The sequence below is a fragment of the Caloenas nicobarica genome, chromosome 31, assembly GCF_036013445.1.
Source record: "Caloenas nicobarica isolate bCalNic1 chromosome 31, bCalNic1.hap1, whole genome shotgun sequence".
NCBI classification, from domain to species: domain Eukaryota; kingdom Metazoa; phylum Chordata; class Aves; order Columbiformes; family Columbidae; genus Caloenas; species Caloenas nicobarica.
This window is the reverse complement of record NC_088275.1, coordinates 2,566,828-2,590,727: the sequence shown is the minus strand read 5'-3', so window position 1 is coordinate 2,590,727 and position 23,900 is coordinate 2,566,828. Positions and strand designations below refer to the sequence as shown.

Here is a 23,900-nt window from a genome sequence, read left to right as displayed (position 1 = left end):
TTATTTTTTCAGTTAAAGTCTGAATTTGGTATTTAAATCAAAGGAAATCGTCCCCAAACGCCAGGAAAGAGGACGCTGCGCTGCACAAAAATCCCCCAGAATAAGAAAAATCCAATAATTTGGGGCAAAGAGCAGCCCCAAAAAAGGGAATTTGGGGCTGGAGTTGGGGGGTGGAGCGGAAAAAAGAGTCGCGGGCGCCGTTCTGGGGTGAATTAGTGGGATTTTGGTTTATTGTCGGTGAGATCTCCGGTAGCGGGAGGACGGGGGTACAGCCCGATCGCCACGCGCTCGCCACGGCTTCAAAAACCCGTCGCCAACCTAACGTTGAATTGAAATAAAAACAAACATACAAAAAAAAATTATCTATATTTTGCAAAGGAACAATCGTGGAATTAATTCAGGTCACTCCTGGGGGGATTAGTGAGAAGCGAAGCATCTCGTGGGCTCCTCCCCACCGAGGGTAACGGCAGTGAAAGGTCAATATTCATAAATTAAAATGCTCAATTAACGGGTTTTGCCCTTAAAAAAAAAAATCTCTTTACCGCAGCCAGGGCCCGACGGCACCAACGTTGGTATCGAAAACACCATTAAGTGCACTTGGTTTCTGACCTCGGCCCCAATTCGCAGCCTGAAAAACCCTCCCGGGGGGGGAATTTGGTGCTTTTCCTCCAAACAAAAGGGATTTTGGAGTGCGAGTCCCCCCACCCAGCTTGAAAATAACAGGTGCCGGAAAAAGATGGAATTTCCACGCCCCGGATTTAGTGTTTAGGAACCAGCAGGTGGTGGAGAATACGTCAATAAATAGAATTTGGATTTAATAGTCGCTTAAAAACCAAAAGTTTCACCATAAAGGAAACAAAAATGACCTGAAAAAATCCCTGGTGGTGCGGAAAAGCAGGTCGGGGAACAGCAAAATCCGGGCTTTTGGAGAAAAAATACTTGAAAGATTTTTTAACCTTTGCCTGAAGTTCAATTGTTTGGGTGGTTTTTTCCTTTTGGGTTTTTTAAAAACCAGTTCTGTGTCCCCCCCGCGGCGTGGGCTCCGTCCCCAGGACTGTCCCGATTCACTCGGGACAACAAAAACTTGCTTCCCCCCCAAAAAAAAAACCCCTCAGGAGGAGGAGAAGTTCCAGCAGCTCTGGGAATGTGAAATTTGAGATTATGTGAAATTTGAGATTCAAAATTTGAGACCTGAAATTTGAGATCTGAAATTTGAGGAGGACACAAATGGGGAACCCGCCACCAATATTCCCCACTTTGTTCCCCTTTAAACCAGTATTTTGCACAATGCGGCCACATTTCTAAAATTAAAGCACAGGATCCTCCCCAAAGCAAAATAAAGCAATTCTGGGCAAAATAAACAGCAGAAATTGGTTAAAAAAAAAAAAACACCAAACAAAAAACCCCAAGTAGCCCCCATATTTCAAAATTTGTTTGGTTTTTTTTTTTTTTTTTTAAACATTTCCACTGAATATTTGGGGTGAAGCTGCCGAGGAACCACCCCCGGTTAAAATAAATGGGAATTACCACCATTTGAGGGGAAGATTTGCAGTCTGGCGTTTGCGACCTGAAAGCAAAGCCCCAGCTGGACATGAAAGCCCTAGGCCAGGCTTAGCTAAGCTCGGCAGTTTAATTCAAACCAACGAGAACAGAAATTCGAGTTAAACCGTCGCTGGGGGGTTTAAAACCCGCAGAGAAGCCACTGCCGTTAGGACTCGGGTTAAACGACCCCGCGCGGCCACCGCCTCTCGGAAAAAAGCCGGAATTTGGGGTTTTTTAGGGAAAAAGGTGGAGGTTGGAGCCAAGCCTTAGCGTGTTGGTGAGGATAAGGCTTCAGGTGATTCTGCCAGCGCTAAGTACACTTCTCGCCTCCTCTGCCTGGGTTTTTCGGCCCTTCTCCGCGGAAGGGAATTAATTGCATAGTTTGATGCCTTCTGGAAAATCAAAATACCAAAAAAAAAAAATTCAAACCGAGGGAACGTTGTAAAGCTCCGAATGGCGGGTAGAACTGGCGGCTTATTCGCAGGCGGTGAAACGCTGGGGCCGTCGCTCCGCGCGGGGTCGGGGCCGGTTCGCGAGCTGCGGTTACAAAAAAAAGGGGGAAAAAAATAAAAGATTAAAAAAAGCCAAGATCTGTGCAAACATCGCAGTGCTAAAGTTAAACCTCCGCTTCACCGGGACGGGGCGAGAAGGGGCCGCGCTGGCCCACGTCGCTTAGTTACCGCTTCGCTTTTTAATTGTTTTTCCTCGACGTTTTCGCTTGTTTTAGCCCTATTATCAAAAAAACAACAAAAAAAAGCTTTTGAATATTCCTCAGCCTAAAGGTCAGTTAAACGTGGCTCAGCAAAATGGAGCCGAGTTAATTCGAGGTAGTACAGGAGTAGCTCAAGTAGAAAAGAGTTATCGCGGGGGGATTTACCTCCCAGACGCAACGTTTCCCTCTCTCGACGGTTATTGCTGGCTGGAGACACTGACCTTGCGTTTTTTACTCTCGGTTCTTACTAAGTCGGGTTCAAACAGAACGTTTTCGGGGGATTTTTTGCACAGTACTTCTGCAGGAAAAGAAACCAACAAACCTGAAAAGCAGTCGAGCGCCGCGAGCGCCCCCGTGTCCCCCCACCCCAAGGAAGAATTTAAAAGAATGTTTGAAAAATAAAAGCGGCCGCGTTTGGGCAAGTTCAACCGAAAAAACCCCTCAGTCACGTCCAATTCCAACTGAGTTGCGCTCAGTACCGGCAAAAAGAAACAGAAAAGAAAAACGGTGTTTAAAAAAACCCCAAAATTCTCTCCTTCCAAAGGTCTGCGATGTCCAAACTGAAGGTGTCGGGGTGTTTTCGCTCCATTCGGGGCCGTCGAAGCGGGCGCTGCTCCCTCCTCCGAAAGCTTTGGTCTGGTTTAGTGGATCGTTTTGCAGAGTTTTTCCCCCAATTTCCAGCCTGAGCGCACCCGCTCGCCCCCTCTCATCCTCCGGCCCGCCAGCAAAACCCCCTTTTGTTTCTTCTCCGGCCAAATACCCGCTCGCTCCTTCCGGGGAGAGCAGCGCGGAGGGGGCGTTAAAAAAAATAACATATATATTTATATATTATTGCATTCCCCATTTTTCCATGGGTCCCAAGATGGGGGCGCTCAGAACCTGTGCACCAGAGCCTCCCGCTCCCTGCGTTTCAGCTCCTCTTTGTAACAGCAGGAGCAGAAATTCCCCGTTTCCGGGTGCCCGTAAAACCCGCAGTTCGGCTGCTTGCATTTGGTCTGCTGCACGCTGTAGAACAGCCGGTTTTGGTTTCGTTCCGCCGCTCCGTGCTCGGGGGGGTCCCGGCAGCCGTTGCTGTGCGGGGGGAGGCAGGCGGAGCCGTCGCTTTCAGCCGGGCCGGGGGGGCGAACGCCCGTGTCCGTGGGGGAGAATCTCCCCGGGTGGGAAGGGCTGGTCTGGGGGGGATTCGCCCGCGTTTGGGCGCAATTTCGGGGTAAGGTGGCGTAGGGGGGGAGGTTGGCGCACGAGCCCCCCGCCACCTGCCGCCTGCCGTCCGGGTAAGCGGGGGGCCGCGGCCCCTCGGCGAGCGCAGAGGGTCTGGGGAAGGTGAAAACACCCGAATATCCGGAGGGAAAAGCTGCGATTTTGGCGCTCAGAGCCAAATCGGGCGTGTGGATGGTGTAGGCGGCGGGGGGCTGGGGGTACGCGGGGGGCAGCAGCAGCTCCTCGCCCCTGTGGGCGTCCGGCTCCGGCTTTTTGGCCGGGGCGCCGCCGCCCGGCGCCTTTTTCTCGGCTTCTTTTTGCTTCTGCTCGGCCAGGAAGCGCTCCTCGGCGTCCAGGAGGTACCGCTGGATCATCTCCTCCTGGTACTGGTGCCGGTTGCTGGTTTTGAGGTGGCCGGCGAAGATGAACTTGCGCTCGCCCTGCATGGCGGCGCGCAGGATGCTCAGGCTCAGCCGCACGTCGTTGCTGTATTTGTGGGGGTCCAAGGGCTTTTCGGGGGCCACTTTCCCCGGGCAGGTTTTCTCCACGGGAGCCACCAAGTCTCCTTGGGACGATTCCTCTTTGCTGCCTTTCCTCGACTTCAAGGAGCCTTTTTTCTTCTTCTCCAAGGTGTCTCCCTGCCCGTTGCTCACGCCGCCCTTCAGAGTCTTGCTGTGCATCAAGCCGCCCATGTTCTTTTTCAATTTGCTTCCCAAGGTCTTGCCGAAGCTGCCCAGCTTGTTAGCGACCGAGTCTGCCCGTTTTTTGTCCTTCTCCTTCTCTTTCTCCCGGTCTTTCTTTGGTTTGTCCCGGTCCCTGCTGGCCCTGCTGCCGCCGTTGCTGGCCGAGCTGCTGCACACCGACTCCTTGTCCGACTCGCCCGATTCCGCGGCCGAACGAGCGTCGTCGCCCGCCGAGGCCGTCGGAGACTCCGGCTGCGCCAGCGGCGCCTGGGGAGGGAGAAAATAGAAATATCAAAGTCTGGGAAGTCGCTCAGATAAGGGTTTTCGGGCTGAAGGTGAAACGGAGAAGCGGGGATTTGAACGGAGGGGGCAACATCGAAACGCGCTGCGGGACGTGGCCTCAGCGGCTGTAAATGTCTTAGTCCGTAATTGTCTTAATTTGCTGAGGTTTCAGGGGAAAAACTAAGAAATCATAGAATCATTTAGGTTGGGAAAGGTCTTTGAGATCATCAAGTCCCACCGTAAAATAGAAAGGTTCCCAAACAATTAATTTGCTGCCAGTTTGAGCCATGCTTCATCTTTAACATTTGCTCAGATACTAAAATAGTCCTGGAAAGACTTTCTGGGTTGGTTTGTTTGAAGATTAGGATTCTAACATGTATAAACCCAACACATTAAAAACTCTTCTTTGAAAATGGAGCTGGCTTTAAAATATTTGAACTAAAAATGACCGATTGTGTGGAAGGAACTTGTGTTCCTTCCACAGGAATTAATCAGGTGGCTTAGAGCGATTTTTGTCAAAAGAAAAAGGTCAAAACCAATGAGGGAGCAAATAACATGTGTAAGCACAATTTTACGATAATGTGTTGTCAGAATTGCACTATGTGAAGCATTTAAAGGCAAATAAAGCGGCGTTTTTGATGTGAAGAAACACAGGAGCCAGAGCTGCTCCTGCGCAGTGGCGAGTTCAAACTAAAACGCGGTTAAATCACATTTGTTCTCTGTTTTCACAGCCAAGATCAGCAGGGATTTTCTTTGCAGGAAGAAAAGGGCCACGCTTCGAGTCTGCACTAAAACAGCCGAGAAAAGCTCTAAGAAAACAATATACGCAAAAAACCAAGATGTTTATCAGCTCCGAGCAACATCAGCTGCAATTTCTGGAGGCAAAGAGAAGCTGAGGTGGAGGAGAAGCAGCCAGGTGAGGATTAAATAATTAAGGGAGGTTTAAATAATTCAAGAAAAAAGAAAAGACACACTCTGGTCTCTTTACCTGCGTGTCACAAGGCAACGTGATCCATTTCACATTCATGTAGCTGTGCAGCAAGTGCAGCTTCGCTTCCAGCGACAGCGTCACACTGGAATTTTAAACAAAAAGGTCAAGTTTAATTCGAACAACTGAGATTCTCTCCTCTGTATTCAAAATTATTTGCCTGTCGTCTTTATATTAAAGCGCATTTTAACACGACAGGTAAAATTGCATCGGGACGGTAGCGATACAAAAGGAACGTTTTTGTAGCCGTCCAAACCTTGCGATTCAAACTCAAATGAATGAAGAAGATTCCTGAATGTCAAAAAAAAAAAAAAAAAAAAAAAAATCAAGCTGGCTATGAATTAACTCGACAAATAATCTTCCTTGTACACGCGGCAACTAATAAAAAAGGGGATGTGGGGCATCTCAACAGAGCTGGCTTCAAAACGATCCTCCTCTGCATGAGAACAACTGCAGGAAAGATAAAGACGTTTTCTCAAAACATCCCCACTCGCCAAAAAAAAAAAAAAAAGAAGAAAAAAAAATTATTTCTATTAAAAAAACAGGGATGGAGTCTTTTCTACTGGCTCCAAACCCTCAAAATGGTAGGACCCACCCTGAATTTTAATACTTAAATACTCAATAAGAGGAAACTCACTGCTCCCAACCAAAAATAAGGTGTCTGGCAGCTCTGGAGACCCACGCTCGGAGATATTGATGATCTTGGAGTGAGGAATGGGGAAAAAACCCCTTTTTTTGGGTGAACGCGATGGCCAATGCGCCACCACTGCTCGTTTCTGAGCTACGCCCAGCCTGGAGCTTCAGGATTTGGAGCAAACGCCTTTTTAACCTTGTGGCAACAAAGCTCGTGAAACGTCCCGATCCTCCCCAAAACGTCCGGAAATGGGGGTGTCGGAAGAGAACGAAACGAGAGAAAAAGCTGGTGGGTGCCCGAGTACGCCCCGTTTTGGTGGGGAAACCAACCTGGCCAGCTTGACGTTGTCGCCGTCGTCCTTCCCCCAGTGCCAGTCCCTGCCGGGGTCCACGGCGAAGTGCACGGGGAGCAGCTTGTGCTCCGAGTCCGTCAGCGGGATCACGGCTGCACGAGACAAACACACCACTTTTAACGCCCAAAAGGACCCAACGCGGCACGGTGGAGGGCGAGCGGCCACCGCGTCTGATCGCAAATGGTACGGAATAAGGTGAACCCCGAGTCCTCCTCCGCGGGGCCGCTCTCAGTATTCTACGGGTTTAAATCTTTATTTAGCACCTGCCTTGGTCTTTGGCGGGCTCCTTCTGCTCCATGGACACCAGGGCAGAGAAATGCGCTTGGTCGTAGGCCAAGACCAAGGGCGAGCGGTGGCATTTGTTGGCCGGGACTTCCAGGGGCAGATAAATCCCCCCAAAGGGAATCGGGGCGAAGGCTGGAAAGAAATCAGGGCGGTTTGTTAGTTTTTGTTAATAGGTTAAAGACTTACGAGTTGTTGACACTAAAACTGCTCCAGAACGAGCCGTTTGCTTCATTCGAGGTCTCACCTGCAATTATCTGTCGGCCCGAGGGACACTAAAAAAAACCAAACCACAACCCAAAATAGACATTTATTTGACAGTGGGAGGAACGCAGCTGCAAAACAAACCTGCTTTTTTCTATAAAAAAACCTTTTCTTTACTCCCCCACAAGACAACTTCGCATTTGCACGCAGAATGACAGTAACTGAATGAATGGTTTCTGACGGGAAATTAAGTCTGCCAGCGGAAAATACGACACAGGGAGCAGAATTTCCCAGCTCTACACACACGTGCGGGGGCAAAAGGAGTAGAAAAAAGAAAAATAAAATACACGGATGCTCTTAGAAACAGCAAAAATTCAGAGCGCGATACCGAGCTGCGTCTCATCCCCCCGCGCTCTGCTCTCCAATTAACGATCCGGCTTAATCGAGCAAAAAACTGCGTAAAAGCGGGATTGTCACCTTCTCCGCCCGAGTCGCGCAGCATCGTGTCGGCCACCACCACGATGGGTCTCTTGAGCACGTGGGCGAGGACAAAGACGTGGAACTCCTCCAGGCTCTCGTACACCGGCTCTTCCGAGCCCTCCACGCTGCGGGAAGCCAGAAAGAAATTTCAGTTTTCCCCCCTCGCGTAGCTAATCGTCGCTTTTAAATATGGGAAAAAGTATTTAGAGGCAGCCGCCGAGAGGTGGGTCACATTAACGGTTTGATCTTGGATCTGATTTAGGATTTGAAGACGTAGACCCAAAAAATAAAATGTCCTAAGACGAGGTTTGTAACCAGGAAACTGGCACTTCTGGGAGTGTTTTAGCTAAAAAGCCTCAAAAATAGTGTTTACTTGGGATGTCTGCAGTGATAAAGCGTCCGCAAAATACAGAGCGAGCGCTGCAGAAACCCCCAACTTTGGCTTACGACTCTCGTTTTGGAGCTGTACGCCGAGGGAAGATATTGGCCGTGTTTTACATCTGGGATTATTGTTATTTTGTACGTATTCCCCCGCACGTACCCGGCGCAGGCGCTGCCGTTGGTGCCATAGTGCACGCGGGGCTCGCTGGACGCCAGCTTGATCAGCTCGTTCCACTCCTTCTGCCACTCGTCCTCCGTGTAAACCAGACCGGACTGAAAAACACCAAACCAAGCCCAAATCCTCCAGGGAAACGCCTGCCAGCCTCTGCAGGGGGCTTTGGTACAGGCGACAGCTTTTCTCTATGGATTCATGCAAAAATAATCAATGTATTATGCAAAAAACAAGAGAGACATTTCCAAATCCGTGTTCTCAAGATAACCTGCCTGAAATGAAAGTTTGCCCTTTTGCAGGGTGGAAGAAAATGTTTCAACCCACAGAATGAGAGGAAACCTTCACTCCTACACTAAATCCAGTATTAAAGATGATAGAATTTACCGGGGGACAGAGAATTCGACTGGCTGAACTACAGAACGTATTTTCCTCCAGAAAAACCCAGGAAAAGCCACCACAGCATCCATAAATACTCAGTTTAAGAACGTCACCTTTGGTACAACCCCCCTACTTTATGAAGCCTGAATTAAGGACGAAATTCAGGAATTACACCATTTCCCTTGAATGCAGAAGCTTTTCCAGCAGATTCCAACGCAATCCCAGAGTTGAAAAGCGGCAGGAGCTGCATTTATTGAAGGAAGGGGAGAAATATCTTAAAAAAAAAAATCATAAAACTGTGCAAAAAAGGTCCAATGGAGCCTGCTGGATTTCGGGTCCCACGCTGGGGAAGGCGAGGGGAAGGGCAGTGGCCTCACCCTCCTCCTCCTCCATCCAAACAACACCCAAAATCCTCAAAAAGAGAAAAAACAAGCTGAGAAAAACCTTCCAAAGCGACCGACTGCGGGAGGGGGATTAATTAATATCTCTGCTCCTGGTTACGTCGTCCAGGCCAATTCTTTCCTCGCCGATCTAAAGCTCGTGAAGGAAAAGCGCACGAGGAGAACATCGCGACCCGCGGCGGGTTGTGAAACTCCCGCAACACCCGTCCCCCCGGGCTGCGTCTTTGCAGCTGCTTTCGAAAGGACGAGCTCGTAAACCCAGCAGGACCGGCGCGTCCCGGCCCGCGGCACCACCTGCACCGGCCGCCAAAATCCCGCCGCGCGTGCCCGGGACTGCGAGTGGATCCTCCACCCGCAGCCGTTCTCAGCCCTTTTCAAGATTTGCAAGACACGGTACTTTGCTGATGGCCAATTCCGCAGCGGGCAGTTTAAAGAGATGCATCAAAACACGCTTTTAAGAGCAATAAAACCTCCGATTATTTATTAACTACTCTGCTTCAAACAGGGAAACGTGGTGTGGGGTTTTTTTTCTGCAAACTGTTGAGATAGGAAAAATCTTTGTGCCCTTCCGAAAGCAGAAAGGAAGCCGGAGAGTAAACGAGGAAACACGAGTTGACCCTGTTCGCAAAACCTGAGCCAGGTGGGGGCACCTGGAAACTTTGCAGCTCCAGACGCCACCCCCGGCCCCCGGGGCTTCACGGCTTCGAAAAGCCTTGAATGTGGTGAGTTTTTGGAGTTTGCTCCACGCTTGCGATTGATCTTTATCGCTGGAGAGACCAAAGCCCCAGCGTCGTTCTTCTCTTAAAAAAAAAAAAAAGGACCAGTTTGACCATCACATCCTGCTGGATCTTAACACAGAAGGTGACGTTTGTTTTCCATCAACACTGGGCAGAACACGGTTCAAAAAAAGGAATTTTCCTACCTTGCAATAAAGAGAATTTTGCCAGAGATTTAGATTGAAGGATACGTCTCATTGCCAGGCAGGGAGCTGCCCAAAATTCAGGATTTTCTCCCGATAGAAGCATCTCCCGGCCCCGGGGTGTTTTAGGAGACGTTGCCCTGGCGCTGGGTCCGGTTCCTACCTCCTTGTTCTGCTGCGTTTGCTGCCAACGCCAGCGGCGCTTCAGGGCCTCCCGCTCGGCGCCTTTGTCCATCAGGGTGTACAGGGATTTGCGGAGCATGAGATCTCGGTCGTGGAAACCCCACATACCTGCACGGGGGTGAAAAAGAAAGAGCAGCAGAGGATGAGGAGCAGCCGGTGTCGCCCCGTCCATCTGCCAACATCCCGGGGACATCGGGAAACAGAGGCGGGAAAACGACCATTTCTCAATTTAAACACTACAATTTGGGGTTTAAAACCCGCATTTTCCACCCGCGGGGTTTTTCACACAGATCAACAGAGATGCTGCCACCTCTAAAGCGTCTCGCAGATGCAGCAAAATATTTGTTGGCAAAAATCCCAGCGACGTCTGATGGGAAAATGAGCCGGGGTTAAACAAGCCGGCGGCTTCGCCACGTCCGCAATACGGACCACGAAGGAAACGCACAAACCGCCAGATTTTAAAGCCTGGAAACCTCTGCAAATTTACTACGATGGATTCAAACCTGGGTCTTGAAACTTCGCCGTGCCAGAGGAGGGAAGGGCCGGCTCCGCTATTTCATGTTGCCTTCAGAAATACAGGGAAAGTTGCCAAATAGATGGGAAAAGGTATTTTTGAAGGATATAATGTGTTGGCAGCGCGTTTCCTTTAACCCGCTTCTCTCCTGCAGAGCCGCAGCGTCGCGAATGGGTGGGAAACGGTGCAGAATGGGTGGGAAACGGTCAGTTCTGCACCCAAAACAAGGGAGGAGGCTCCGGCGCGGCGCACGTTGACCAGAGCTGAGGTTTTTTTGGTGGTTTTTTGGTGAATTAAGCGCTTACCCAGGGAGGCGGCGTGGAGCAGGCAGTTCCCGTCGCCGGTCGTGGCCAGTGGGAGAAGCCTCTGGCAACTGGGATCCACATTCGCCCACCAGTTCAGACGACCTGAGGGAACATTTGGGAGTGAAAACGGAGCCCGAGGACGCAGCTACGGGACTCGAAAAATGCCATCGAGGACGGAAAGCTGCTTAATTTGCAGGGGGAGCACCCGAAGAGACGAGCGGTTATAGACGCGGCCCGCGGCTGGAAGGAAGATGATCGTAAGATGATAATAACGCAAAAAAAAAAGGAAAAAGGGAGATCGGAGCTGCGACGCTTCACAGGGATGCAAGGAAATGGCCAGCCTGAAATTAAGGTCACACAAATTAGAATTAATTAGGAGCCAGCCCAGAACTCTCCTCTTCTCCATTTCTCCCCCCATCCTACTTATTTAAAAACCCCCAAAACCCTCAGGCTGAAAACACCCCCTGAAGTGCCCGTCACAAATGGTGCCTAGTGACTTTTCCAGCCAATAATTGCTTTTTTTCCTTTCTTCTTACAACCAAATCACTCCTATTTCCAGCATCTCACGTCAGTCATTTCTTTCCCTGCTCCCTGGTTTGGGTACAATCCTCAGGACCTTTTGCTGATCCCGGCAATAAAACACAAACTGACAGCGCTCGACGCTATTTAAAAATAGCAGCTTTTTGGTAATATAAGGCACTTGTCGTAACTCAAGTCGAGAGCAGCTAAAAATAGAAGTTAGGAAAAAAAATGACACACGCCGCGGTCAAGTGGAGCGCGACGGGAGGTTAAACATTTATCAAGGGAACAAAGCTGGGCTGAATTAGGACTTTGAACTCCCAACCCAGCTCTGCTATTCCCTCAAAAAACAGGCGCTGCCTCTCCCTTGGCTGCCACTTTTTCCGGCAGCTTTTTCTGCAGCAGATCCTGTGCAACACACAGCTTTTTTTTGGCTGGTAGATGCTCTTCGGGCTTCCAAAAAAAATCGCAATTTAAATCGCTCTTGCAGAAAAGAATCAGCCTTTTCCCAGGATTTGTAATGAATTCACTCCCGAGCACAGACCCCGGCTCTCAGACACAGGATTTCTTGAAATTGTTTGCACGGCCTCAGCAACAGCAGCTGTAGAGGGGCTAAATATGGAAAAACTTGCATTTTTAAGCACAGATAAACACAGGAAAACCCAAAAACACGGCGCTAACTGCAGCGCCAGGCAGGCGATTTCTCGGCGAGGGGGAAAAGGAACCCGCTGGAGTTGAAGAGTGTTTCGTAGGCAGCCGGGGACAATGGATCCGCTCGGAAAAGCCGCCTATTTTCACTAATTCAGCTCCTGGCACGGCCCAGGCGCCTGCACAAGCCAAATGGCCCGGGGCCAGCAGAGCAAACCCAGCAGCAAAGCAGCTTCTGACAAAAATATAACGCTTCTGTAGCTTTTTTTTTTTTTTAACCCATTTCAATGTCATTCCTGGAGAATTTGCTGCTCTGACGGCTGGAGGAGGGTGGGAGGTGTTTGCGTCTCCGGTCAGCGTTTGGGAGGTTTCGCGACCTTTGGGGTGCGATTCGGAGGGGACACACCTCGGGCAGGCATTTCTGCTTCTATTTGCAGCTCCGAGTCACTCGTGCGGCTTCGCAGTTACGCAAGAGGAGCTGTCGCGAAACGAACCACGTTCCCCAAACCCTCCTCCCAAAGTTCCGCTCCCGTCGAGGCGGCGGAAAGGCTGAGGGGCCCTCGAGAAGCATTTAAAACAACATATTTCTCTGCATGTGGTTATTAGGAGCGAGCTCTAGGAGGAAGATAATGGGATTTAAGAGCATGAGGGATCTTCTCTCGCTTGAGGGACCAGGTCGGCGACGTCCACCGGCACCACGATTCTTGCTGGCCCCAGTTTTGCTGCACAGCTGGTTTTGCTACAGAAATCAGCGGCGATCAGGAACCTGCAGGCAAAGACGGACGTTTGGTAAAAATCCCGTCATTTCCTTCCAACAGGAACCATCTCCATAGGTCAGGGTAGCTGGAAGGAGCAGAGACGGCGCCTCATCCGGGCCCGAAGACGAGGGTTGGCTCACGGGAAGGCAAAGGGCTCCCCCAAGGCTACCGGCGCTGTAACGAGGCGGCCGCGCTCGCTGCGTGACGAAGGGATGACTCGGCCTCGCGCTGACGTGACAGCTCCAACACCCACCTCCGCAGACCCTGGGAGAAGCAGCATCCATGCCGAAGCGAGCGAGCTCCGCATCTCTCAAATCAGATAATTCACCTGGAGTCTCCTTATCTAATCTGGAGGAGCCCATCTCTGGCGAAAAGCAACACCTGCAGAAAACGTTTTTATTCCAGGACCTGGCAGCAACAAGAGCTTGTTTGAAGGCATTTACACATTGGTAGCTGCCTTCTCACGCGTTTTGGGAAGGATGGGAATCAAAGGCTTCCAAGTGACGCTGCGAGTGCTCCGTCACCCGGCCGTCCCCTGCGCCGGGAACCAGCCCAGCCTGTGACTTACGGGCGAAAATATTTGCGGGTCGGATGCCGGGTGGGTCAGGCAGAGCGGGGGACGTGTCCACACGTGTCTCTGCTCGCGCACGGGCCGAAAAGCCGCTCAAAAGCCGGGTGACGCATCGCCAAGGCACCCATTGCTTTGATCGCCCGCCCCGAGACGCGGGACGGCGGCTCCTGGAGAACGAGGAACCCCGTTGCCGTTCCTGGACGAAGCGAGGACGCTGATGTCTTAACTTGGCAGTTTTTAATAGTCCGCCTATAAATATTCATTAAATATTAGTCGGAAGCACGAAGCAGGAGGTTTCTTGCCAATACTTTTGAAGGCACCGTGTCCCCGAGGAGAAAGCTTGACCTCAGCACCACGGCAAAGCTGTCAAACCCAGGGGTTAATTCCACTTCTTCCCGATTTTTATTTGTGTACAACGAGAAAAGACGCTCTGCATCTTCAAAAACACGGGGCAAGGCTGAACCCATCGAGGTTTGTGACAAAGAACACTTCAGGTTGCGGCAAGGGCCAAATTTTCAGCTCCAGCAAGACCTTTTCATCCAAGTCCGAGCGTGTTAAGAGCTTCCCCAGAGGATGTCATTACAATTTACAGCCATTTTAAGGCGCTTGCTCTGCCACAGTGGTGTGAAGGGATCTCTGGGTAGAAGGAGAATATCTGGACATTTATTGGTCTATAAAATATTTGCTTAATCCCCTAAGGACAGCACGTACTAAATTAATAACGGGAGCCACCGCGGATCACAGCGCCACGTTCAAAATCCTACTTCAAATTAAGCTTGGAATATTTTATACATGCAGTACAGCCCTTTAATAAACACCCATTTATAACAAACCCACATACGTAGCGCAGATACACTTAAGTCTTCAAAAGGCATGTTTAAAAAAATCAATTACTTAATGTTAAAGTTGTCTCGCAGGCCAGGAAGCATCCCCAGCACACTGATGCAAAAGCGCAGCCGCCCCTTATTCCCTCGGCCAGAATTTGGGCTGAAACACAGCAATTCGATACCCCAGGTGTAGATGGGGATGTTTTATTCGCATGAGGCGCGACGGCTTCACCATCGCCCGGCAGCAACGCTGCTGTAACGGGATCGCTCAGATCGAGTGTTCCTTTCCAAACCACGAGACGAGCGCTCATTTCCAAAACGTAGTTACTACGGGAACACTTGAGCACGAGAGAGCGAACATTTGATGTTAAGAACATACGTTATTCCCGAAGAAATTCTCTTCTAGGTGTGTGCATCCATGACAAAAGCAAAGGAGAGGTGAAATCTTGCCTGGCGTCCCTCTGTCCCCCACCCCAACCATGAGCTGGCCTAGGAACATGTATTAGGTTTTCTCTCCCGCTCATTCAGCTCAGTCTTATTTACAGATCACTCAGCAACTATTCAGGAGGAAAAGAGCGTGTTGGAAAACAAATCCACCTGCACTCGGGAGGTGGTTCCTCCCCAGGCAAACCGAAAGCCAGCAGACAAGTTTTCCAGCTCATAAAATGCATCATCGATCTAAAGTGTTTGTAATCGCTTCTAATATTTGCCAGTGGCGATGAGCTACTGTTTTTGTTACGCAGGAATTACTTCTCCCACCTTCTCTGACAGGACATGCGGGGCACACAGAAGCTCAGGGGGTGAGATAATGCAGCTTAATTTTTTGAGTGTCACCGTCCAGCAGCACGAGCGATGACGACACCCACAATTTCGTAGAATCACAGAAGGGTTTGGGTTGGAAGGGACCTTAAAGATCATGTCGTCCAGCTGGGCACTGGGGAGGCTGAACCTCGGATCCTGGGGGCCGTTTTGGGGCCATCAGCTCAGGGCTCAAAATGGAACCAGAATCACCTCAGGGCTCAACATGGCGGCCCCAGAATCACCTCAGGCCTCAACATGGCGGCCCCAGAATCACCTCAGGCCTCAACATGGAACCAGAATCACCTCAGGGCTCAACATGGCGGCCCCAGAATCACCTCAGGCCTCAAAATGGAACCAGAATCACCTCAGGCCTCAAAATGGCGGCCCCAGAATCACCTCAGGCCTCAAAATGGCGGCCCCAGAATCACCTCAGGGCTCGACATGGCGGCACCAGGGGTGGCGGGATCACCTCAGCACAAAAAACGGTGGTGCTGGGTCACCAAAATCACCTCAAAACACAAAACGGTGGCCCCAGGGGGGCCGAGATCACCTCAGGGCTCAAAATGGCGGCCCCAGGGCACCAGAATCCCCTCAGGGCTCGACGTGGCGGGCAGAGGGGTGGCGGGATCACCTCATGACAAGAAAGAGCTTGAGGAGCTGGAGTGAGCTGAGAGAAGGGAACGGAGCTGGGGAAGGGGCTGGAGAAGGAGGTTGAGGTTGGAAATTTGGGGTAATTTCTTCTCCAAAGGGCTGTTGGAACAGGCCGCCCAGGGCAGTGGCGGAGTCGCCATCCCTGGAGGGGTTGAACATACCCAGAGATGAGGTTCTGAGGGCCATTCGGCAGTGCCGGGGTGGGTTGTGGTTGGACTCCATGATCTTGAAGGGCTTTTCCAAACGAAACAATCCTAGGACTCCACGAGACACGCGTCCCCGCAGCGCGCTCCCTCCCCTGCCACGCCGCTGCAGAGACGCGCCGACGAAAACTCACCGGCCTGCTCCAGCGCCACCAGCATGGACTGCTCGATGAGGTCCCGCTCGATGAAGCTGCGGAATTCCTCGCTGTACACGGTGAGGTCGGGCAGCTGGAAGGTGCAGACAGGCATCTCCGGCAGGTGCTCGCTGCTGCCGTTGCTGGAGACGTGCGAGCGGGCCAGCGAGACGATGGCGGAGCTGGCGTGGGAGATGCCGCGAGACAGGCGTTTTTCTGAGAATCAGACCAAGGCAACAAGGGAAAACTCCTGAACGAGCGCAGAAGTGACGCCCGTATTCCTAGTTATTAGACTGTATTTCACGGAATTACAGAACTCATGGGTTAGGAGAATATTAAGGCAGCAAACTTTAAAGATCAACCAACCTTGTAACCGTAGGGTCTTTGTATAAGCAGACCTTGTAACCATAAGATCTTTGTACTTGGTAATCCTTCCCTATTCTTAAAATTATCACAGATTTACGACATATTCTGTTAAAATAGGTAACCGAGAAGCAACTGAGAAACACACGAATGTTGCTTAGCGTTGCTTAAAAGACAGCTTGTGTTACAACAGGTGTGGAACACGTTGATGTGTGTCAAGAATTGTCACGAATATGGAATTTTTCTGTCAATATAAGCCACGTATGAGCAACTGATCAGCGGCAGAGCTATGGAGGGACACCCTCGGTCCGGCCCCGGCGCTGATTAAGAAACGCTACTTTTAAAACCTTTAAAACGTGGTTTTAAGAGTCTGTTACTTTGCCGATTTTACAGCGAGCTTTGCAGAAGCAATCATTCAACCGCTGCCTTCAGCTTAGTATTTTCTTTTCGGTTGCGAGCGGCCGGATCGCTCCAGCGTATAAATATCTCGGGCAGCAGGAAGATTCCATCGATCCGCCTCATCGTTATTTTTTTTATTTTTTGGTGACTTTGGCTGTGTGGGAGCCACCGGACGGACACCGACCTTGCACAATGTCATCCTGGCGCTGCAGCGGCGGCCGCCCCGCGTGGGGCGCCTCTTTTTCGGGGGGTTTGCACCCGCGGTTCCCCGCGGGCACTTGTCTCAGCTGCTCAAAGTCGCTCAGGGCCGCGCTCAGGTCCCAGTTCTTGCCTGGATGGGACGAGAAGGAGGGAAAAGAGAGTTTGAGGGGAAAAAAACCCGCTCCGAGCTTTTCTGCCGCCCAAATGTTTATTCCGGAAGAGAATGTTTGAAATCCTGACTCGAAACAAAGAACCTAAAGCCAGAAACCGGAATACGAGCGCACCACGAAACCCACAAGCTCGCCAGACTTCCGCTGTAAAACTTAACAGAAATTTAAAAAAATAATGAGAATTAAAGGGTGAAGCCTTGAACCCAGCAAAACCCCAGGATTTGTGAAAAGGAAAAAGCTACAAATCCATGCTGCGAGTGCCGGGTGGAGCAAATTGCCTAAAGATACAGATTTTAGCATCAATTTCAGTTGAATTCACGAGCATCCCGAGCAGCCGGTGCGGGTCCTGGAGGAGCAACAACAAAAACGACCCGAATTATACAAGAAAAAGGGACGATAAGAAAAAAAACCCCCACATCCCGAGCATCTCCATCCCCTTAAAGCAACCGGTGCTGTGGGGTAGGAGCCTCCGCGCTGGGTGCGAACGGGGTTTTATGGGGATGCTCTGGCAGGAACGGCGATGAAACGGCAACTTCTATCGGCCAAACGGCAATTTCTACCGGTGCAATCAAACCGCCTCCGCGAGCCGGATGAGACGTCCCCGTACAAACCCGTTTTTGCCTCTATAATTACCCCTATATCGCCCTCAAAACGCAGGCAGCCTTCGCTCCTTCCGCCTTCCCAAGGCGCCGCTGCCAGAAATTAAAATTAAAATAATCCCGAGCGTTTGCGGCGGGCGGCGACCCCCGCGCTCCGCGTTCGTTCGACCCCCTTTAAATTCAAAACCCGTCGCCCGACGGCCGCGGGACGAGAAACCGCAGCAGGATTTCACCAGGGCCGCGATTTTAGCGTCGCCCTCGCCCCCTTTTTTTCCCCGCCCTGGTGGTTGTTTTATTGTTTTATCCCCGATTTCGGTACCTTCCAGCAGGTCCCTGGCCAGTCCCGGCTCTGCCCCCGTCGAGCGCACAAAGTCGGACAGGACGATGTCCATGGCGCGGGCTCATGGGTCCCTCCCGGGCGTCAATCTGGGGACAAAAAACAGAGAAAACATTAAAAAAAGGAAGCGCGGGGTTCGCCTCACAGGGTATAAAATAATTAACCACCAAGACGGCCGGGAAGTATCAAATAGCAGGTGAGTCGGTGCCCCCCGAGGAGGAGGAAAATCAACTTTTGCCCCTTAAAATTAATTGTGCTTTGGGGTTGTTGTTTAACTCATTGATAACTGGGGGGGGAAAATTAAAAAAAAAAAACAAAAAAACCCAAATTTTGCTGTTTTCTACCCACGCGCTGTAGTAACTCCAGGAGTGGCGAATTCAGCAAAAAACCCCAATTCTCACGTCAAAAGAGCTTCGATTTCCAAAATCGTGGGCAAGGAGGCGGGAGGAGAAATGAGTTTATTTGGGAGCAGTGGGAAAGCGCAAAGTTCCTCCGACGCGTTTGCAGGGAGCCCAATAAAAGGCCAAACCGCTGCAATTAGTGAATGTTGCTTATGCAAAACAAAAAGTCCGTTTTGGGGAAAAAAAATTTTAAAAGCACCAATTCCTTTTTTTGCAGAAAAAATAAAGGCGCCAGCCTGGGTGTCCTTCCTGGGATGGAGCAAAAACTGCCCGTCCGAAGGTAAATTACGTGAATCTGAAGTTTTAAGGTTCGGAAAGGTGTGTGTGTGTGTGTGTTCAAAAAATCCCGATTTTCCGCATTCCTGGAGGCAGAAGCGCAGAGCGGGAGGTGAGAGCGGCCAAAAAACCGCGGGATTTGGTGGGTTTTTTGCAGTTAAAGGGGTCACGATAAAAACGGTAAAAACCAGAAGCCGCCGCGACTCCTCGTTTTTAGAAACCGCGTCATTTCGCAACATCGGCGCCCCCAAAATCCTGCGAATTCCCCCGTTTTCGGAGCAGCCCGGGACAACGTCGAGCCCGCGGTGACGGGGGAACGTCCTTTGAAAAGCGATTTTCCCAGCGCCCGCGTGGATAAAAACGGCTTTTTTGGGATAAATTTTAAAAACCCACCTATCCCATAGGGATGTCACAACATCAAGTTCGTTAATACTTGGGAAACGCTCTAAAAAGCTTAATTAAGCCTCACCCTGATGAGACACGGGAAGGATTTGCGGGGCTTTTGTAGGTAGGAGACGGACGGGCACCAAAACCACGGGAGTATTTTGTAAGCGATATTGGGGAAAAATCACGGGACAACCAGCAAGTGCATCTGCCTCGTCGCCAGCGGCAAAGAGCGGGGTGAACATTCCGAATATTCGCCTGCAAAAGAGCACGAGACTCTAATCTAATAAATAACAAACTCGTTATTATCGCGTATACATATAATACGTATTATTATAAATGTTATATGTAATAGATAGTATATATACTATACGGTGACGTATTGAGCTCTAGTTCCAAAAAAATCTCTTTTCTGCACCAGTTGTGGGCAAATACAAGAGGAAAAAAGCGCAAATTTACAACCGCCCGCTCCACAGCCCTGCGGGGCGCGGAAGGCGCAGCGTCGGTTCCAGGATCGGGATTTTGAGGGGCTTGAATTTTCTTATTTTGTTAACATCTCGACCACGAACTTCAGAGAAAGAAAAGAATGTATTTTTAAGGGCTAACGTCAAAACGAAGCGTTAAACACAACGTGAAACTCGTCGCCCCCACAACGTTCAAAAAAAAAGGTATTTCCAGAAACAGTTTTCGAAGCGCAAAACTGCGACGGCCCCGGATTCCCCACGTGGTTCTTTGGACGGGAGCGCAAAGTCAGCGCAACGACCCAACGGGGCGACGAAAAGGGCAAAAGGACCCCAAAAATCTGCACCCTGGGGGGATTTCGGGTGAAAATTGAGGCAGGAGGTGCCAAAAATCCCCCCAAAACTGACTTTTACCAGCAGGATTTTGCGCAGAGTCGCTTCGGCTTTGCAAAGCTCCACCAGCGGGGCAGCAAAACCGAAACCTGCTGAGCTCCTGAAGCAAAAATCCACCTGAAAATGGGCAATTAGCGGATTCCACGTCTAACGCGCAAGATGCTGGTGCCAGCCCCGCTCTAATTAACGAGGCTAATCAGAACAAAGCCGCCGCGCTGAACCTGCCCTGACCTAATACTTTTATTACGGGCGCTAAGCCCCGACCAGGTGCCGGGACGCGGGTTCATCGAGGGGGGAAAAAATAAAATAAAGAATAGAATATAAAATAATCAAACCGGCAAATCGTCGGAGCCGTTTCGCGAGGCAAAAAAAAGAGGAAAACGGATAAACAGATGCGAGGAGCGGCCGCAAATTCCAACGCCCGGATTGTTCCAAAAGTCGGGCTGAAGGCGGCAGCGCAGGAACGGAGCCGCAAAATCACCCAAAAGCCAGAAAAGTCCCAGCGGGTTCGTTAAATCCGAGGCCCCACCCACGTCGTCATCGCTCTAAGTTACCGATTCCTCTTTGGGGAGAGTTTTGCGATTTTCCGGATCAATTACAGCCCCCGGATCGCTGTTTCGAAAGGATCCTGAAGGCGAAACAACGGCACAAACCCCGACGGGGATTATGTTAAAAAAAGCAGCAGGTTTTGACTCCCCATAATTATATTAAGTATATAACGATCTGAATTAGGTTCTCGTCCCGTTTTAGCCGGCTGCGAGGCACGTATCTCAAATAAACGTGGTTTTCTCAGCGCAAAGAATTCCATTTCAGGCAAAAAAACCCCTAAAACATCAAAGAATTAAAGCACTAGGAAGCCCGCGGTCCTGATCTTCACAAGTATCCGGTGCACGGCCCCGGTTTAAAATCCCTCCATTCCTGGCGGGGATTCGCACGTTTCACACCTCTGCTCACGAGCATCCCCACACGTTCCCCTTCCAGACGCATCAAACGGAAAAGTTCAAGTAGCGAAACACCCCATTTCTCCCCCAAAACGACCCAACGCGGACACGCGCCGCTCAAGCAGCTTCGGCGATGTGTTTTCCGTCAAGAACATCCCTCGCGTTTCCCAGGGAAAATAACATTTTTCTGGCTACGCCGGGGCGACGAGGCGCAACCCGCGGAACGGCGCTCGCGGTCCCGCGAGGCTTTTCTTTTTAAAATTTTAATCACCACGAAGAAAAGAAGCGCCGAAGAAAAAGCGGCCGCGATGCTTCAAGCCCCAAGTGAGCGCCAGGAGCTCCCACGCTCTTCACGTCACGACGTACAGATCCGCGACGGACACAAACCAGAGGGTCCGACCGCGGGCGCCCGGTTTTCGAGGGCTGGAAACGGGCGGCACGAAGAAAATCGGCCATTTCCAGCCACCCGATGCGGAGAATTCCGGCAAGTTCGGCTCTTCCGACAATAATGCCTTTATTGGGTCTGCGACTCACAGGCGAAAGTAATCCCCCGCGAATCGCTGCGGCGTGCGACGGATCGCGGCGTGCGACGGATCGCGGCGTGCGACGGATCGCGGCGTGCTCGGCGCTGGTTTCGGCCCGCTTTGCGGACGGGCGCGGCGGGACGAGGCGGGTGGGAGCGGGAGCCGGCGGCGCCGCGGCGCTCCCGTTACGGCGGCGCCGGCGGCTCCCTCGACGTTCCCCGCGCCCGCGGTGGCGGCGGATGCTGGAGCCGTGAGTCACCGGCGGCTCCTCGCCCACGAGAGAGCGCCGGGAGCCCACGGCGAGGAAACCTGTCGCTTCGCTGCCCCACAAACTCCCTTTCCTCCCAGAATAAGCCGAGGTTTAAACTCCTGGGGTTGTTTTGAAGCTCGTGTCGCGAGCGCGGCCCAAGCCCGGGCGTTGCGCGGGGATGTCGGTGTTAACGGAGCGAAACGGGCACGAAAACAAAAGGCGAAACCCTCAGCACGGCGAGGGCGACGGAGCTTTTCGGGGTTCGAGGAGCCGCACGGGTCTCAACGGCAAACGCGCTTCGGGCCGCGCCGGGGGAGAGCGAGCGGGCCGCGGGAGTCCGGCCCCAAAGCAGCACCCGCGAGGACGCCGCAGGTTTGCGGGCTCCGCCGCCCGCTCCTCAGCCCGGCTCCGTCCCCCCGGGGATTTAGTCGAGCCTAAGTTGTTAAGCTCGACTCGGCGCCACGCGAAGCCCCCGCCAGCCCCGGTTTAGCGGCACAAGGGCCGGCCCCGGGCTGGGACCCAGCGGAGCGGCCGCCGCCCCAGGGGGAACCCCCGGCCCCGCCGGCCTGAGGCGGGACCCCCCGGGACCCCACGCGGGACCCGAGGCCGCCGCCGCCTCCACCTCAGGCCCCGGTCCCGCCGAACAACTTTCCCGCTGGCGCCGCCGAGCGCGGGCGGGCGCCGCCGTACCTGTGCGCGGCTCCATGGCGCTCCGGTCCCGGCCGAGGCTCCCGGAGGGGCGGGAGGGGACGGCGCGGGGGGGGAACCGCGGAGCCGCCGCCGCCGCCGCCCGGAACGCTGCGCCGCCCCCGTTCCCGCCCGGAACGCTTTGGCGGGCGCACGCGGCGGCCCCGCCCCGCCGGGCTGCGCTCAGCCAATGGCAGCGCAGAGGCGGCCCCGCCTCCTTCCCCCGGCGGCGGGACGGCGCATGCGCGGAACGTGGAGTGGGCACGCGGGAGGAGCGCCCCCGCGCGGCCGGGCGGTGACGGCACAAGGGGCGCGGACCCGCCCCGGGGGGAACGAACCCCGAGTGGGGCCCGGGAACCCCGCGGGGCTGAACGGCCCGAGTGGGGCCTGAACTGCCCGCCTGAAGCCTGTGGAAGGTCTGTAAGCCCCCGGAGGGGCCACTGTGGGGCCTGAACCCCCATGTGGGGCCTGAACCCCCCTGTGGACTCTGAACCCCCATGTGGGGCCTGAACCCCCGGTGTGGGGCCTGAACCCCCATGTGGGGTCTGTACCCCCGGTGTGGGGCCTGAACCCCCATGTGGAGTCTGTACCCCCATGTGGGGCCTGTACCCCCGGTGTGGGGCCTGTACCCCCGGTGTGGGGCCTGAACCCCCATGTGGAGTCTGTACCCCCGGTGTGGGGCCTGAATCCCCATGTGGGGCCTGTACCCCCGGTGTGGGGCCTGAACCCCCATGTGGAGTCTGTACCCCCATGTGGGCTCTGAACCCCCATGTGGAGTCTGTACCCCCGGTGTGGGGCCTGAATCCCCATGTGGGGCCTGTACCCCCGGTGTGGGGCCTGAACCCCCATGTGGACTCTGAACCCCCATGTGGGGTCTGTACCCCCGGTGTGGGGTGCGTACCCCCAGTGTGGGGCCTGAACCCCCATGTGGGGCCTGAACCCCCGGTGTGGGGTCCGTACCCCAGTGTGGGGCTCTAGTCCCCCTGCGGGGCCTAAACCTGCAGTGTGGGGCCCATAACCCCCCGCGGGGTTCGTGTCCCCAGTGCGGGGCTGTGCCCCCCCGTGCCCCCCAGCTCCCAAGGGGTCCCCGAGGCCGTGGGCGTGAGGAACGCGGAAAATGCGCCCGGCGCTGCCATTCACTTTGTTTCGCAAAACCAGGAGGACGCGCGGCCGCGAGAAGCCAACCCGGGGGTTTTGGTGGCCGGCGCGGGGACGCTCGTGGTGCCACCGTATCGGGACAGGCTGGTAAATCCCGACAGAGCTGGGGCGGGTGGGTTTGCCCTCCTGGTCCTTCTGCACAACCGCGTTTCCCTCGGAACGGCGGGGAAAGCTCTGGGGGTGTCGGGGCCCATCATGCGCAGCCGTTCAGCTGATCCCGGCGCTGAATCGCGGCCTTTGTTCTCCGCCAGTGAGCCGGCGTTGTTTATACCTCGCACAAAAGGATTGTTTATCGTGACGGGGGCAGAGAAAAGTCCAGTAAAGAAAGAACAGTCTGTGCCGTGGAGTCCCGGCCTCCCCAGAGGCTTTTTTGTCCCCCCAGCGCTGGCTCCGTGTCGTCGTCCTCCTGAGCTTGTCGCCTTGGCTGGTTCTTCCCAGCGACTGCCCAGGCTCAGCGATAAAGCCCAGTTTTGCCTCTTTTCTGCCAGTTCTAGTTTAAAGCGTTTCCGCAGGTGGGAGAAACTGCTTTGGGAATAATCGTCAATAACTCTGGTGCTGCCCTTGCGTCTGAAACCACGTGTTGGGCACAGTGATGGTGACGGTGACGGCGAGTCCAAGCGTTACCCCAACGC

General features: G+C 52.9%; 1 protein-coding gene across 5 annotated transcripts; it reads right to left on the bottom strand.

Moving 5' to 3' along the window:
- Positions 1 to 75: 75 nt before the first annotated feature.
- On the bottom strand, positions 76 to 22,226 carry OTUD7B (OTU deubiquitinase 7B). 5 transcript variants are annotated; one of them, XR_010607721.1, is made up of 14 exons: positions 22,114 to 22,226; positions 17,776 to 17,882; positions 16,671 to 16,817; positions 15,725 to 15,940; positions 10,613 to 10,714; positions 9,774 to 9,901; positions 7,901 to 8,013; positions 7,357 to 7,484; positions 6,661 to 6,810; positions 6,371 to 6,485; positions 5,408 to 5,492; positions 2,420 to 4,404; positions 2,223 to 2,271; positions 76 to 2,079 (listed from the first exon to the last, which is right to left on the bottom strand). XR_010607721.1 is itself a non-coding variant. In XM_065653876.1 (12 exons), the coding sequence occupies exons 2-12, from the start codon at positions 17,846 to 17,848 to the stop codon at positions 3,127 to 3,129; spliced, it is 2,535 nt and encodes an 844-aa protein (XP_065509948.1). In that variant the 5' UTR covers positions 17,849 to 17,882; positions 22,114 to 22,226; the 3' UTR covers positions 76 to 3,126. The 5 variants fall into 5 exon arrangements, 1 of the variants encoding a protein (XP_065509948.1); XR_010607720.1 differs by having other exon boundaries at positions 2,223 to 4,404; XR_010607719.1 differs by having other exon boundaries at positions 76 to 2,271.
- Between the last annotated feature and the right edge of the window lie 1,674 nt (positions 22,227 to 23,900).